Source organism: Oncorhynchus masou, chromosome 14 (assembly GCF_036934945.1).
Source record: "Oncorhynchus masou masou isolate Uvic2021 chromosome 14, UVic_Omas_1.1, whole genome shotgun sequence".
Taxonomy (NCBI): Eukaryota; Metazoa; Chordata; class Actinopteri; order Salmoniformes; family Salmonidae; genus Oncorhynchus; species Oncorhynchus masou.
This window is the reverse complement of record NC_088225.1, coordinates 39,531,917-39,547,402: the sequence shown is the minus strand read 5'-3', so window position 1 is coordinate 39,547,402 and position 15,486 is coordinate 39,531,917. Positions and strand designations below refer to the sequence as shown.

Genomic DNA, 15,486 nt, shown 5'->3' with positions numbered 1-15,486 from the left:
CAACATCCCCGGCACTAAACCAGTTACGTAACGCGTTATTCCTCACGAGCTACGTTCGGGTATGTCCCCTTCTCGCTTCGTTAGCCAGAGCTATTTGGTTAGCTAGATATTTTGTTAGCTATATATATATATATATTGGATACCTTGTACGGGATATATGGACGTGATGGGATTGATATAACAGGCAAAAAAACCTAAGCTAGCATCAACATCTTTTTTTAAAAGTGCAACTATGTTCGGTCGGTCACGGAGTTGGGGAGGAGGACAGGGGAAAACAAAAAATATTCATTCCCTGGACCATCTCAAGTAAGTAACTAGCATAATTGCTAAGGTTACCCTGCGGGGGTGTATTCATTACGCTCGTTCTGTTACAAAACGTTACTTAAACGGTAGCAACATTAAAGGAACGGGGAGGAACCTACCTGAATTTGTCCAATTTAAATGATAAGTTTCTGTTACAAAACGTTTGGTCGAATTAGCCAGCTAACCCCGATAGTTTACTAAGCTAACGTTAACATGGTTAGCATACCTAGCTAATCCACCTACCTTGTACTGTAAAACCAAATGCGTTAGTTATCTAACGTTACTGTTGTTTCCTTGTCACAACTATGTGAACAATGTCAGATGTATATGACTGCTACGAAACGTTAGCTAGCTAGCTAACTACATGATGGGTGTCATTACTTGATGACAGCTAGATATACTAACGTTAGCTAGCTACATGATGGGTGTCATTACTTGATGACAGCTAGATATCCTAACGTTAGCTAGCTACATGATGGGTGTCATTACTTGATAACAGCTAGATATCCTAACGTTAGCTAGCTACATGATGGGTGTCAGTACTTGATAACAGCTAGATATACTAACGTTAGCTAGCTACATGATGGGTGTCAGTACTTGATAACAACTAGGGCCACTAACATTAGCTAGCTAACTACATGATGGGTGTCATTACTTGATACCAACTAGAGCCACTAACATTAGCTAGCTACATGATGGGTGTCATTACTTGATGACAACTAGATATACTTACTACATGATGGGTGTCATTACTTGATAACAACTAGAGCCACTAACATTAGCTAGCTAGCTACATGATGGGTGTCATTACTTAGCTAACATTAGTATATCTAGCTGTTATCAAGTACTGACACCCATCATGTAGCTAGCTAATGTTAGTGGCTCTAGTTGGTATCAAGTAATGACACCCATCGTGTAGCTAGCTAGCTAATGTTAGTATATCTAGTTGGTATTAAGTAATGACACCCATCATGTAGTAAGTATATCTAGTTGTCATCAAGTAATGACACCCATCATGTAGCTAGCTAATGTTAGTATATCTAGCTGTTATCAACTACATGATGGGTGTACATGACTACATGACTTGATGACAGCTAGATATACTAACGTTAGCTAGCTAACTACATGATGGGTGCCATTACTTGATAACAGCTAGATATACTTGATGACAGCTAGATATACTAACGTTAGCTAGCTAACTACATGATGGGTGCCATTACTTGATAACAGCTAGATATACTAACGCTAGCTAACTACATGATGGGTGTCATTACGTGTTAACAGCTAGATATACTAACTACATGATGGGTGTCATTACTTGATTACAGCTAGCTATACTACCTACATGATGGGTCTCATTACTTGATGACAGCTAGATATACTAACTGCATGATGGGTGTCATTACGTGTTAACAGCTAGATATACTAACTACATTATGGGTGTCATTACTTGATAACAGCTAGCTATACTAACTACATGATGGGTGTCATTACTTGATTACAGCTAGCTATACTAACTACATGATGGGTCTCATTACTTGATAACAGCGAGATATACTAACTACATGATGGGTGTCATTACGTGTTAACAGCTAGATATACTAACTACATTATGGGTGTCATTACTTGATAACAGCTAGATATACTAACGTTAGCTAGCTAGCCACATGATGGGTGTCATTACTTGATAACGGCTAGATATACTAACGCTAGCTAACTACATGATGGGTGTCATTATAACAGCTAGATATACTAACGTTAGCTAGCTAGCTACATGATGGGTGTCATTACTTGATAACAGCTAGATATACTAACGTTAGCTAGCTAGCCACATGATGGGTGTCATTACTTGATAACAGCTAGATATACTAACGTTAGTTTGAGTCCATACCATCCCCCGTCTATGTGACGGTAGGCTAGTCATATTCTGTCGTCCGGAGTGGGTGTGCCAGTTCAAATTGACAGTGCGGTATAGCCACCAGACGTTTTACTGAAAAATAACCTGTTTTCTACCATTGTCCATATCCTCTCATCCCTTCCTTTCCTCTTCTCCCTCTTCTCCCCCTCCCTCCTTCTCTCCTCCCTCTAGGTATATGTACCATGTCCTGACTAAGAACACCACGGTAACCGACAGCAACAGGAACTTGCTGGTGGAGACCATTCGCTCCATCACTGAGATACTCATCTGGGGAGACCAGAACGACAGCTCCGTCTTCGAGTAAGACTTTAACCACGACTCTATTTTATTCTACTCTATTCTGTTCTACTACTCTATTCCTATATATTGTACGATACTCTACTCTATTAAACCCTGTTTTATTGTACTGTACTCTACTTTATTCTACTCTATTCCTATCTATTGTACTGTACTCTACTTTATTCTACTCTATTCTGTTCTACTCCTCTATTCCTATCGATTGTACTATACTCTACTCTATTCAACACTTCTATTGTACTGTACTCCACTTTATTCTACTCTATTCCTCTATTGTACTGTACTCTACTTTATTCTACTCTATTCCTATCTATTGTACTATATTCTACTTTATTCTACTCTATTCCTATCTATTATACTATACTCTACTTTATCCTGCTTTATTCTGCTCTTTTCTTTGTTCTATTCTGTTCTACTCTACTCTATTCCTCTCTATTGTACTATACTCTACTTAATTCTACTCTACTTTATTCTACTCTATACTCTACTCTATTCCTCTCTATTGTACTATACTTAATTATACTCTACTTTATTCTACTCTATACTCCATTCCTCTCTATTGTACCATACTCTACTTAATTCTACTCTACTTTATTCTACTCTATATTCTACTCTATTCCTCTCTATTGTACCATACTCTACTTAATTCTACTCTACTTTATTCTACTCTATATTCTACTCTATTCCTCTCTATTGTACCATACTCCACTTAATTCTACTCTACTTTATTCTAATCTATACTCTACTCTATTCCTCTCTATTGTACCATACTCTACTTAATTCTACTCTACTTTATTCTACTCTATATTCTCCTCTATTCCTCTCTATTGTACCATACTCTAATTAATTCTACTCTACTTTATTCTACTCTATATTCTACTCTACTCCTCTCTATTGTACCATACTCTACTTAATTCTACTCTACTTTATTCTACTCTATATTCTCCTCTATTCCTCTCTATTGTACCATACTCTAATTAATTCTACACTATTCTACTCTATATTCTACTCTACTCCTCTCTATTGTACCATCCTCTACTTAATTCTAATCTACTTTATTCTACTCTATATTCTACTCTATTCCTCTCTATTGTACCATACTCTACTTTATTCTACTCTATTCGTCTCTATTGTACCATACTCTACTTTATTCTACTCTGTATTCTACTCTATTCCTCTATTGTACCATACTCTACTTAATTCTACTCTACTTAATTCTACTCTATTCCTCTCTATTGTACCATACACTACTTAATTCTACTCTACTTTATTCTACTCTATATTGTACTCTATTCCTCTCTATTGTACCATACTCTACTTTACTCTACTCTACTTTACTCTATATTCTACTCTATTCATCTCTATTGTACCTTACTCTACTTTATTCTACTCTATTCATCTCTATTGTACCATACTCTACTTAATTCTACTCTATTCCTCTCTATTGTACCATACTCTACTTAATTCTACTCTACTTTATTCTGCTCTATATTCTCATCTATTCCTCTCTATTGTACCATACTCTACTTTACTCTAATCTACTTTATTCTACTCTATATTCTACTCTATTCCTCTCTATTGTACAATACTCTACTTCATTCTACTCTACTTAATTCTACTCTATTCCTCTCTATTGTACCATACTCTACTTAATTCTACTCTACTTTATTCTACTCTGTACTCTTCTCTGTTCTCAGCTTCTTCCTGGAGAAGAATATGTTTGCGTTCTTCCTGAATATCCTTCGCCAGAAGTCCGGTCGCTACGTCTGTGTCCAGCTACTTCAGACGCTCAACATCCTGTTTGAAAATATCAGCCACGAGACGTCGCTCTGTGAGTACACACACACACACACACACACACACACACACACACACACACACACACACACACACACACACACACACACACACAGCCTGAATAAGAATCAGCCTGAATAAGATATTTCAGTTGTATAACTGTGTTCTCCATCCTCTAGATTACCTGCTGTCCAACAACCACCTCAACTCCATCATGTAACTGTGTTCTCCATCCTCTAGATTACCTGCTGTCCAACAACCACATCAACTCCATCATGTAACTGTGTTCTCCTCATCTCTCCTCTAGATTACCTGCTGTCCAACAACCACATCAACTCCATCATGTAACTGTGTTCTCCTCCTCTAGATTACCTGCTGTCCAACAACCACGTCAACTCCATCATGTAACTGTGTTCTCCTCATCTCTTCCTCTAGATTACCTGCTGTCCAACAACCACGTCAACTCCATCATGTAACTGTGTTCTCCTCATCTCTTCCTCTAGATTACCTGCTGTCCAACAACCACCTCAACTCCATCATGTAACTCATCTCTTCCTCTAGATTACCTGCTGTCCAACAACCACCTCAACTCCATCATGTAACTGTGTTCTCCTCCTCTAGATTACCTGCTGTCCAACAACCACCTCAACTCCATCATGTAACTGTGTTCTCCTCCTCTAGATTACCTGTTGTCCAACAACCACCTCAACTCCATCATGTAACTGTGTTCTCCTCCTCTAGATTACCTGCTGTCCAACAACCACGTCAACTCCATCATGTAACTGTGTTCTCCTCCTCTAGATTACCTGCTGTCCAACAACCACGTCAACTCCATCATGTAACTGTGTTCTCCTCCTCTAGATTACCTGCTGTCCAACAACCACCTCAACTCCATCATGTAACTCATCTCTTCCTCTAGATTACCTGCTGTCCAACAACCACCTCAACTCCATCATGTAACTGTGTTCTCCTCCTCTAGATTACCTGCTGTCCAACAACCACCTCAACTCCATCATATAACTGTGTTCTCCTCCTCTAGATTACCTGCTGTCCAAAAACCACCTCAACTCCATCATGTAACTGTGTTCTCCTCCTCTAGATTACCTGCTGTCCAACAACCACGTCAACTCCATCATGTAACTGTGTTCTCCTCATCTCTCCTCCTCTAGATTACCTGCTGTCCAACAACCACGTCAACTCCATCATATAACTGTGTTCTCCTCCTCTAGATTACCTGCTGTCCAACAACCACGTCAACTCCATCATGTAACTGTGTTCTCCTCATCTCTTCCTCTAGATTACCTGCTGTCCAACAACCACGTCAACTCCATCATGTAACTGTGTTCTCCTCATCTCTTCCTCTAGATTACCTGCTGTCCAACAACCACCTCAACTCCATCATGTAACTCATCTCTTCCTCTAGATTACCTGCTGTCCAACAACCACCTCAACTCCATCATGTAACTGTGTTCTCCTCCTCTAGATTACCTGCTGTCCAACAACCACCTCAACTCCATCATATAACTGTGTTCTCCTCCTCTAGATTACCTGCTGTCCAACAACCACCTCAACTCCATCATGTAACTGTGTTCTCCTCCTCTAGATTACCTGCTGTCCAACAACCACCTCAACTCCATTATATAACTGTGTTCTCCTCCTCTAGATTACCTGCTGTCCAACAACCACGTCAACTCCATCATATAACTGTGTTCTCCTCCTCTAGATTACCTGCTGTCCAACAACCACGTCAACTCCATCATGTAACTGTGCTCTCCTCCTCTAGATTACCTGCTGTCCAACAACCACGTCAACTCCATCATCGTTCACAAGTTTGACTTCTCAGACGAGGAGATCATGGCTTATTATATCTCCTTCCTGAAGACCCTGTCACTCAAACTGAACAACCACACTGTCCACTTCTTCTATAACGAGGTGAGGGGGGGGGGACTGGACAACTACCACGAAGTGAGGGAGGGGGGACTGGACAACTACCACAAGGTGAGGGGGGGGGGACTGGACAACCACACAGAGTCTACTAAATGACTCACTACTGTAAGTGCCTCTGGATAGACTGTTACATGACTAACATGGAAATGTCGTGCCCTATATAGGGAGTAAGGGGCCATAATGTAGTGCCCTATATAGGGAGTAAGGGGCCATAATGTAGTGCCCTATATAGGGAGTAAGGGGCCATAATGTAGTGCCCTATATAGGGAGTAAGGGGCCATAATGTAGTGCCCTATATAGGGAGTAAGGGGCCATAATGTAGTGCCCTATATAGGGAGTAAGGGGCCATAATGTAGTGCCCTATATAGGGAGTAAGGGGCCATAATGTAGTGCCCTATATAGGGAGTAAGGGGCCATAATGTATTGCCCTATATAGGGAATGAGGGGCCATAATGTAGTGCCCTATATAGGGAGTAAGGGGCCATAATGTAGTGCCCTATATTGGGAGTAAGGGGCCATAATGTAGTGCCCTATATTGGGAGTAAGGGGCCATAATGTGCCCTATATAGTGAGTAAGGGGCCATAATGTAGTGCCCTATATAGGGAGTAAGGGGCCATAATGTATTACCCTTTATAGGGAGTAAGGGGCCATAATGTAGTGCCCTATATAGGGAGTAAGGGGCCATAATGTATTGCCCTATATAGGGAATGAGGGGCCATAATGTAGTGCCCTATATAGGGAGTAAGGGGCCATAATGTAGTGCCCTATATAGGGAGTAAGGGGCCATAATGTAGTGCCCTATATAGGGAGTAAGGGGCCATAATGTAGTGCCCTATATAGGGAGTAAGGGGCCATAATGTAGTGCCCTATATAGGGAGTAAGGGGCCATAATGTAGTGCCCTATATAGGGAGTAAGGGGCCATAATGTAGTGCCCTATATAGGGAGTAAGGGGCCATAATGTAGTGCCCTATATAGGGAGTAAGGGGCCATAATGTATTGCCCTATATAGGGAATGAGGGGCCATAATGTATTGCCCTATATAGGGAGTAAGGGGACATAATGTAGTGCCCTATATAGGGACTAAGGGGCCATAATGTATTACCCTTTATAGGGAGTAAGGGGCCATAATGTAGTGCCCTATATAGGGAGTAAGGGGCCATAATGTATTGCCCTATATAGGGAGTAAGGGGCCATAATGTATTGCCCTATATAGGGAATGAGGGGCCATAATGTAGTGCCCTATATAGGGAGTAAGGGGCCATAATGTAGTGCCCTATATTGGGAGTAAGGGGCCATAATGTAGTGCCCTATATTGGGAGTAAGGGGCCATAATGTGCCCTATATAGTGAGTAAGGGGCCATAATGTAGTGCCCTATATAGGGAGTAAGGGGCCATAATGTAGTGCCCTATATTGGGAGTAAGGGGCCATAATGTAGTGTCCTATATAGGGAGTAGGGGACCATAATGTAGTGTCCTATATAGGGAATGAGGGGCCATAATGTAGTGCCCTATATAGGGAATGAGGGACCATAATGTATTGCCCTATATAGGGAATGAGGGGCCATAATGTATTGCCCTATATAGGGAATGAGGGGCCATAATGTAGTGCCCTATATAGGGAATGAGGGACCATAATGTAGTGTCCTATATAGGGAATGAGGGGCCATAATGTAGTGCCCTATATAGGGAATGAGGGACCATAATGTAGTGCCCTATATTGGGAGTAAGGGGCCATAATGTATTGCCCTATATAGGGAATGAGGGGCCATAATGTAGTGCCCTATATAGGGACTAAGGGGCCATAATGTATTACCCTTTATAGGGAGTAAGGGGCCATAATGTAGTGCCCTATATAGGGAGTAAGGGGCCATAATGTATTGCCCTATATAGGGAGTAAGGGGCCATAATGTATTGCCCTATATAGGGAATGAGGGGCCATAATGTAGTGCCCTATATAGGGAGTAAGGGGCCATAATGTAGTGCCCTATATTGGGAGTAAGGGGCCATAATGTAGTGCCCTATATTGGGAGTAAGGGGCCATAATGTGCCCTATATAGTGAGTAAGGGGCCATAATGTAGTGCCCTATATAGGGAGTAAGGGGCCATAATGTAGTGCCCTATATTGGGAGTAAGGGGCCATAATGTAGTGTCCTATATAGGGAGTAGGGGACCATAATGTAGTGTCCTATATAGGGAATGAGGGGCCATAATGTAGTGCCCTATATAGGGAATGAGGGACCATAATGTATTGCCCTATATAGGGAATGAGGGGCCATAATGTATTGCCCTATATAGGGAATGAGGGGCCATAATGTAGTGCCCTATATAGGGAATGAGGGACCATAATGTAGTGTCCTATATAGGGAATGAGGGGCCATAATGTAGTGCCCTATATAGGGAATGAGGGACCATAATGTAGTGCCCTATATTGGGAGTAAGGGGCCATAATGTATTGCCCTATATAGGGAATGAGGGGCCATAATGTAGTGCCCTATATAGGGAGTAAGGGGCCATAATGTATTGCCCTATATAGGGAATGAGGGGCCATAATGTAGTGCCCTATATAGGGAGTAAGGGGCCATAATGTAGTGTCCTATATAGGGAATGAGGGACCATAATGTAGTGTCCTATATAGGGAATGAGGGGCCATAATGTAGTGCCCTATATAGGGAATGAGGGACCATAATGTATTGCCCTATATAGGGAATGAGGGGCCATAATGTAGGGGCCTATGTAGGTAGTAGTGACCATAATGTAGTGCCCTATATAGGGAGTAAGGGGCCATAATGTAGGGCCCTATATAGGGAATGAGGGGCCATAATGTCGTGCCCTATATAGGGAATGAGGGACCATAATGTAGTGTCCTATATAGGGAATGAGGGGCCATAATGTAGGGCCCTATATAGGGAGTAAGGGGCCATAATGTAGTGCCCTATATAGGGAATAAGGGACCATAATGTAGTGCCCTATATAGGGAATGAGGGGCCTTTTGGGACACGACCTTTGCGATTGACCTTTGTGTTTCAGCACTCGACCTTTGGCTTCTGTGTATGGGGTAAAGTTATTGGTGTACTGTCGATGGTAGCTCCTCTCTTAGCCCAATTCCCCCTCTCTTCCTGAATGGTGCACTTGAGCATTGCCCGTCGTGGATTGAAAAGCATAGGATTGGCTGGAGTTTCCCTCCCATTTTGTTAAATCCACGATGGGAAGTGTGCAAGTGTACACTTTTGGGGAGGAAGTGGATAATTGGGGCTGCAGGCCTTGGAATCTGGGCTTAATACTCCTCTGTTCCCTTTGACCTTTCCAGCTGATCCATGACGTTTAACTTCAGACCTTGGCTGTGATTGGCTGGAGGTCTCAGGGAACACCCCTCCCCCCAGAGAGAGAGAGATCAGCTGCCTGTAGACCTGCTATAACAACCTCCCACCTAATACCTGCTAAACGAACACTAGATTTTAATCCCTACATAGTATTAAGTCACTACAGTATGTTGAAGTAGGCTGGGAAAATGCTTCTACCCCCCCCCCCCCCCCCAAAAAAAAATAGCAGGATTCCAGGTTTCCTGCTTATTCCATCCTGATTCCAGCCATCTGTAGTTCTGGGGATCTAGTTGCTACTAGAATTAGAAGCAGGGTTGCCCTATAACTAACTACCAACACGCTGCCCTGTAACTAACTATAACACGTTGCCCTGTAACTAACTACCAACACGCTGCACTGTAACTAACTACAACACGTTGTCCTTTAACTAACTACAACACGTTGCCCTGTAACTAACTACAACACGTTGCCCTATAACTAACTACAACATGCTGCCCTATAACTAACTACCAACACGTTGCCCTGTAACTAACTACAACACGTTGCCCTGTAACTAACTACCAACACGCTGCCCTGTAACTAACTACATCACGTTGCCCTATAACTAACTACAACACGTTGCCCTGTAACTAACTACAGCACGTTGCCCTGTAACTAACTACAACACGTTGCCCTGTAACTAACTACAGCACGTTGCCCTTTAACTAACTACAACACGTTGCCCTGTAACTAACTACAACACGTTGCCCTATAACCAACTACAACACGTTGCCCTTTAACTAACTACAACACGTTGCCCTGTAACTAACTACAGCACGTTGCCCTTTAACTAACTACAACACGTTGCCCTTTAACTAACTACAACACGTTGCCCTATAACTAACTACCAACACGTTGCCCTGTAACTAACTACAACACGTTGCCCTATAACTAACTACAACATGCTGCCCTATAACTAACTACCAACACGTTGCCCTGTAACTAACTACAACACGTTGCCCTGTAACTAACTACCAACACGCTGCCCTGTAACTAACTACATCACGTTGCCCTATAACTAACTACAACACGTTGCCCTGTAACTAACTACAGCACGTTGCCCTGTAACTAACTACAACACGTTGCCCTGTAACTAACTACAGCACGTTGCCCTTTAACTAACTACAACACGTTGCCCTGTAACTAACTACAACACGTTGCCCTATAACCAACTACAACACGTTGCCCTTTAACTAACTACAACACGTTGCCCTGTAACTAACTACAGCACGTTGCCCTTTAACTAACTACAACACGTTGCCCTTTAACTAACTACAACACGTTGCCCTATAACTAACTACAACATGTTGCCCTTTAACTAACTACAACACGATGCCCTGTAACTAACTACCACATGCTGCCCTATAACTAACTACAACATGCTGCCCTGTAACTAACTACAACACGTTGCCTTGTAACTAACTACAGCACGTTGCCTTGTAACTAACTACAGCACGTTGCCCTGTAACTAACTACAGCACGTTGCCCTGTAACTAACTACAACACGTTGCCCTGTAACTAACTACAACACGTTGCCCTGTAACTAACTACAGCACGTTGCCCTGTAACTAACTACAGCACGTTGCCCTGTAACTAACTACAACACGTTGCCCTATAACTAACTATAGCACGTTGCCCTGTAACTAACTACAACATGCTGCCCTATAACTAACTATAGCACGTTGCCCTGTAACTAACTACAGCATGTTGCCCTGTAACTAACTACAGCATGCTGCCCTATAACTAACTATAGCACGTTGCCCTGTAACTAACTACAGCATGTTGCCCTGTAACTAACTACAGCACGTTGCCCTGTAACTAACTACAGCACGTTGCCCTGTAACTAACTACAACACGTTGCCCTGTAACTAACTACAACACGTTGCCCTGTAACTAACTACAACACGTTGCCCTGTAACTAACTATAGCACGTTGCCCTGTAACTAATTACAACACGTTGCCCTGTAACTAACTACAACACGTTGCCCTGTAACTAACTATAGCACGTTGCCCTGTAACTAATTACAACACGTTGCCCTATAACTAACTACAACACGTTGCCCTGTAACTAACTACAACACGTTGCTCTGTAACTAACTACAACACGTTGCCCTGTAACTAACTACAACACGTTGCCCTGTAACTAACTACAACACGTTGCCCTGTAACTAACTATAGCACGTTGCCCTGTAACTAACTACAGCACGTCGTCCTGTCGCTTACAACAGCATGTTGGTAAGGGCCTAGTCCTCTAGGAGGTAGGGGGTAAGGGTTAAGGGCCTAGTCCCCTAGGAGGTAGGGGGTAAGGGTTAAAGGTCTAGTCCCCTAGGAGGTAGGGGGTAAGGGGTAAGGGCCTAGTCCCCTAGGAGGTAGGGGTTAAGGGCCTCGTCCCCTCGGGGGTAAGGGGCTCTAGGGGTCTCTGGTAGTGTGGTCTCTCTGTGCCCAACAGTGGTGCGGTGTTGAGCTCACTGGCGCCCCCTCTCTGTCTCCCAACACACAGCACACTAATGATTTTGCCCTGTACACCGAGGCCATTAAGTTCTTCAACCACCCGGAGAGCATGGTCCGTATCGCAGTCAGAACCATCACACTGAACGTCTACAAGGGTGAGTCTCACACACACACACACACGCACACACACACACACACACACACGCACACACACACACGCACAGACACACGCGCACACACACACACACACACACGCACAGACACACGCACAGACACACGCACGCACACACACACACACGCACAGACACACACACACACACACACACACACACTCGGGGCCCTTGGTGCTCGGGGCCCTTGGTGCTCGGGGCCCTTGGTGCTCGGGGCGCTTGGTGCTCGGGGCCCTGGGTGCTCGGGGCCCTGGGTGCTCGGGGCCCTGGGTGCTCGGGGCCCTGGGTGCTCGGCTTGACATGGCTGATCTAGGTGTTTGGGCAGCTCTGCCTTGCTGATGTACTACTCAACATGTACTCCAGACTGTCTGTCTGTCTGTCTGTCTGTCTGTCTGTCTGTCTGTTATACTTGTCTGTCTGTCTGTCTGTCTGTCTGTCTGTGTGTTCACATTTAACCAGAGTGTGTATCTAACTGTTAACTGAACAGTGGGTGTATTTATTTAACAACGTGTTAGTCAGCTGTGTGGGTTGTGTAGCTGTGTGGGTTGTGTAGCTGGGTTGGGTTGTGTAGCTGTGTCGGTTGTGGAGCTGTGTGGGTTGTGTAGCTGTGTGGGTCGTGTAGCTGTGTGGGTCGTGTAGCTAGACACTACACAGCTACCGGACTACCCAGGAGCCCTGCTGTTTAGTTCTGTTAGACACTACACAGCTACCTGACTACCGTTAACCTTGTGTATGCTCTCTCCCTCCCCTCCCTCTCACCATCCCCCTCTCCCTTCCCTCCCTCTTCTCCTCTATCTCTCTCCCTCCTCTTCCCCCTCTCCTCTCTGTCCTCTCCCTCCTCTCATCTTCTCTCCTCTTCCTCCTCTCTTCCCCCTCTCTCCCCATCTCCTCCTCTCCTCTTCCTCCTCCTCTCCTCTTCCTCCTCCTCTCCTCCTCTCCTCTTCCTCCTCCTCTCCCCCTCTCATCTTCTCTCCTCTTCCTCCTCTCATCTTCTCTCCTCTTCCTCCTCTCATCTTCTCTCCTCTTCCTCCTCTCATCTTCTCTCCTCTTCCTCCTCCTCTCCCCATCTCCTCCTCTTCCTCTCCCCATCTCCTCCTCTCCTCTTCTTCCTCCTCCTCTTCCTCCTCCTCTCCTCTCCCCATCTCCCCATCTCCTCCTCTCACTCTTACCTCCCGTGGGCCTAACTCCAGTCTCATGTAAGTCTAATTAATAAATGCACCTCACTGAATATGTGTGTGTGTGTGTGTGTATATATATTAATCATAAATGTTATTAATTATATTATTGGGCTTGGGCTTATCATTTAAATGTGTAAACTGACCTGCATGCTTTTCGTTGGTTTCTGTGTAATTCAAACCCATCGTTTCAAGTCCACTGTTATACAGTTATAATACACATTTTCTAAGAGGTGAAACTGAATTGGTTTTGAACGCCGGGCCTCTGAATAACTCCGTAACAACCGTTCACGATGAGTATTCAGAATGTTACGATGAAGCACGTCTTCTTCTTAAGGACTGGAGTTTGGCCTACCGTGATGACCCATTGTCAGAAACCAGAGATGGTAGTCCTCCATATCAGTCTCAGAGTAGAGTCCTCTATGTCAGTCTCTGAGTAGAGTCCTCCATATCAGTCTCTGAGTAGAGTCCTCCATATCAGTCTCTTGAGTAGAGTCCTCCATATCAGTCTCTGAGTAGAGTCCTCCATATCAGTCTGAGTAGAGTCCTCCATATCAGTCTCTGAGTAGAGTCCTCCATATCAGTCTCTGAGTAGAGTCCTCCATATCAGTCTCTTGAGTAGAGTCCTCTATATCAGTCTCTGAGTAGAGTCCTCCATATCAGTCTCTTGAGTAGAGTCCTCTATATCAGTCTCTGAGTAGAGTCCTCCATATCAGTCTCTTGAGTAGAGTCCTCTATATCAGTCTGAGTAGAGTCCTCCATATCAGTCTGAGTAGAGTCCTCCATATCAGTCTCTGAGTAGAGTCCTCCATATCAGTCTCTGAGTAGAGTCCTCCATATCAGTCTCTGAGTAGAGTCCTCTATATCAGTCTGAGTAGAGTCCTCCATATCAGTCTCTGAGTAGAGTCCTCTATATCAGTCTCTGAGTAGAGTCCTCTATATCAGTCTGAGTAGAGTCCTCTATATCAGTCTCTGAGTAGAGTCCTCTATATCAGTCTCAGAGTAGAGTCCACCATATCAGTCTCTGAGTAGAGTCCTCCATATCAGTCTCTTGAGTAGAGTCCTCTATATCAGTCTGAGTAGAGTCCTCCATATCAGTCTGAGTAGAGTCCTCTATATCAGTCTGAGTAGAGTCCTCTATATCAGTCTCTGAGTAGAGTCCTCTATATCAGTCTCTGAGTAGAGTCCTCTATATCAGTCTCTGAGTAGAGTCCTCTATATCAGTCTCTGAGTAGAGTCCTCCATATCAGTCTGAGTAGAGTCCTCCATATCAGTCTGAGTAGAGTCCTCCATATCAGTCTCTGAGTAGAGTCCTCCATATCAGTCTCTGAGTAGAGTCCTCCATATCAGTCTCTGAGTAGAGTCCTCCATATCAGTCTCTGAGTAGAGTCCTCTATATCAGTCTGAGTAGAGTCCTCCATATCAGTCTCTGAGTAGAGTCCTCCATATCAGTCTCTGAGTAGAGTCCTCTATATCAGTCTCTGAGTAGAGTCCTCTATATCAGTCTCTGAGTAGAGTCCTCTATATCAGTCTCTGAGTAGAGTCCTCTATATCAGTCTCTGAGTAGAGTCCTCTATGTCAGTCTCAGAGTAGAGTCCTCCATATCAGTCTCTGAGTAGAGTCCTCCATATCAGTCTCTTGAGTAGAGTCCTCTATATCAGTCTGAGTAGAGTCCTCCATATCAGTCTCTTGAGTAGAGTCCTCTATGTCAGTCTCAGAGTAGAGTCCTCCATATCAGTCTCTGAGTAGAGTCCTCCATATCAGTCTCTTGAGTAGAGTCCTCTATATCAGTCTCTGAGTAGAGTCCTCCATATCAGTCTCTTGAGTAGAGTCCTCTATATCAGTCTCTGAGTAGAGTCCTCCATATCAGTCTCTTGAGTAGAGTCCTCTATATCAGTCTCTGAGTAGAGTCCTCCATATCAGTCTGAGTAGAGTCCTCTATATCAGTCTGAGTAGAGTCCTCTATATCAGTCTCTGAGTAGAGTCCTCTATATCAGTCTCTGAGTAGAGTCCTCCATATCAGTCTCCGAGTAGAGTCCTCCATATCAGTCTCTGAGTAGAGTCCTC

The 15,486-nt window shown here is 43.8% G+C and overlaps 1 protein-coding gene across 2 annotated transcripts in view; it reads left to right on the top strand.

Annotated features, from left to right (window-relative positions):
- The first annotated feature begins 52 nt into the window (after positions 1–52).
- The window catches only part of LOC135554825 (protein CLEC16A-like), a 126,449-nt gene continuing 111,015 nt past the window's right edge, over positions 53–15,486 (top strand). For both annotated transcript variants that reach the window (XM_064987275.1, XM_064987274.1), the window contains exons 1-5: positions 53–306; positions 2,393–2,521; positions 4,216–4,349; positions 6,099–6,247; positions 12,124–12,229. In XM_064987275.1, the coding sequence (XP_064843347.1) occupies positions 233–306; positions 2,393–2,521; positions 4,216–4,349; positions 6,099–6,247; positions 12,124–12,229 (592 nt within the window). In that variant the 5' untranslated portion in view covers positions 53–232. The remainder of the gene's footprint in view (positions 307–2,392; positions 2,522–4,215; positions 4,350–6,098; positions 6,248–12,123; positions 12,230–15,486) is intronic.